Source organism: Chionomys nivalis, chromosome 7 (genome assembly GCF_950005125.1).
Source record: "Chionomys nivalis chromosome 7, mChiNiv1.1, whole genome shotgun sequence".
NCBI classification, from domain to species: domain Eukaryota; kingdom Metazoa; phylum Chordata; class Mammalia; order Rodentia; family Cricetidae; genus Chionomys; species Chionomys nivalis.
Genome location: NC_080092.1, coordinates 79,750,358 through 79,752,539, shown reverse-complemented (window position 1 = coordinate 79,752,539; position 2,182 = coordinate 79,750,358). Strand labels below are relative to the sequence as shown.

General features: G+C 44.8%; 1 protein-coding gene across 1 annotated transcript; it reads right to left on the bottom strand.

Annotated features, from left to right (window-relative positions):
- Positions 1-268: 268 nt before the first annotated feature.
- LOC130877066 (keratin-associated protein 4-6-like) lies at positions 269-709 on the bottom strand. Its single transcript, XM_057773972.1, has one exon. The coding sequence runs from the start codon at positions 707-709 to the stop codon at positions 269-271; it is 441 nt and encodes a 146-aa protein (XP_057629955.1).
- Positions 710-2,182: the final 1,473 nt, after the last annotated feature.

The following is a 2,182-nucleotide window of genomic DNA, read 5'->3' as shown; positions in this document are numbered from 1 at the left end:
CAGAATTTAAACTGATACCTGACTTTCCACATCAGCCCCCATGAAGATGTCTCAAGATACATAATCTCTGGAGATGAGGGGAGAGAGGTGTGAGGTACACCATCCTTCCTCATAGCATTTCCCACACTTAAGTTAGATTTTACATTCGCCAGGATTCCTGGTGAGAACATGAAGTGGGGCAGCAAAAGTTAAGGTGTGACTTTGTGAACCTAGGGCCCATCAACTCTCCAGAGAGCATGGCTGTGCAGACATTCCTTAGGGGAGCTGGTCAGCAGCAGCAGGGTTGGCAGCAGGGTGTGCTGCAGCTGATGGTCACACAGGTTGGTTTGCAGCAAATGGAATTACAGCAGGTACTTTCACAGCAGGTGGGCACACAGCAGCAGGGCTGGCAGCAGGTGGGTATACAGCAGCAGGGCTGACAGCAGCAGGGGGGCAGACAGCAGCAGGGGGGCAGACAGCAGCAGGAGGGCACGCAGCAGCAGGGCTGACAGCAGGTGGGCACACAGCAGCAGGGCTGACAGCAGGTGGGCACACAGCAGCAGGGCTGGCAGCATGGTATGCTGCAGCAACATGGGGGACAGCAAGGCTGACAGCAGATGAATTCAGGGCAGCTGGATTCACAGCAGCAGGGCTGGCAGCAGGTGGTCTTGCAGCAGGTGGTCTTGCAGCAGCATGGCTCACAGCAAGGTGGGCAGCAGCAGAGGGCCATGGTAGCAGGTGTGGAGGGTTTTACTCTGTTCACAGGTGAGGTTACAACAGTGTAGCAAGTTCTTCTAGTCAAGCCTTTTTATACCATGGCCTCCAGGATTTTGACCAATCAGAAATAATCTTCCTCTTTGTTTATCATTTCTATATTTAATTTGTGTTCACGAAGAAGGAAATTCTCACCTCATGCTCTGAATCATTTGAAAGTGTTCACTTCTTATTTGGGGATAGCTTGTTTGAATACTTTTCAGTTTCTCAAGGGTTCATCCCATTTGCTTTGTTCCGACTCTAATTGTTATCTGGTCTTTGGTAGCTCCTGCTCTATGGGCAGGTCAAGATTCCTTTGTTCTTACTACTTCCTTCTGCTATCTGCACTTAGATTTATAAATGTCCCTGGGCATGAGTGTGCTGTATTCACAATGATGGACTCAACACCCAGTTCCCTTTCTGTTTGCCCCAAAAGCCCAGTTCCAAAATGTTCCAGTTGTGTGTCAATCTCTGTATAAATTTTTATCCCTGTTCATCCGGGATTCATTAAATGTGATTTGAGATACGTTTCATTGTTGAGTAAAACCTGTACTAATGGGGATAAAAAGGAACAGCTCATTATGGAAAAGGAGGTATCAGTGGAGATATGGGTAACCATCAGTCCTGAATGACTGTCTTCTCCTAGGAGCTCATGGCAGAGGAAGTGCTTACATTCAGACAAAGGAGGCTGAGCAGATGATTCCAATGTATATCTTGCTGTCTGCAGGGTCTACGACCTTAGACTGGTGATCTCCTGATTTCCCTCCACCATCCTGAATCTCTTTACTTTTATCCCAATTCCTGTCTGTCTGGTTGTTTCCTTTCATTTTCCTCTCTTATCACCTCTTTTCTGTCCATTCAGTGTAAGAATCCTGATTATCTAGGACATACATAATTTCTTACCCAATTAATCTGTGGGGGAGTACAATGTGCATCTGGCTCTCTTTCTCTTCCTCCCACACTCTTTCCAGTCTACTATTCATACTAAAAATACATGTATAATTGATTTCCATTTTGGAGAATAAAGGGTGAACATAGTATTATTAAAGAAATGGAAATCAACCTTAGTTCTTACAAACCATTTCATTACACTCATCCTGAAAGACGGTTCTCACTGTCTTAGAGGGTCAGTCTTCCAACCTTGGCATCACTTTTAACATCTTTGCAAGTCAAAATCAGTCTGTGTCTTTGATGCTAGGATCTTCACCATCATGACCTCCAGTTTGTGCAATCTTTTTGTGTAATCTTCCCCTAAATTATTTGACACTGTTCACTGATTGGAATCTTTCTCCAAGAAAGCAAATTGTTTACTGTTTGGGACTATTTAAAACAATGCTGCCACAATTGTTTCGGTTTAAAACACTAAGGATGGATGGCCACAGGAACTTGGAAGCTTGTTTATCATGAAATGCTGGCACTCTCTTTTATAGGAGCCTAGTACTTCTTTTAC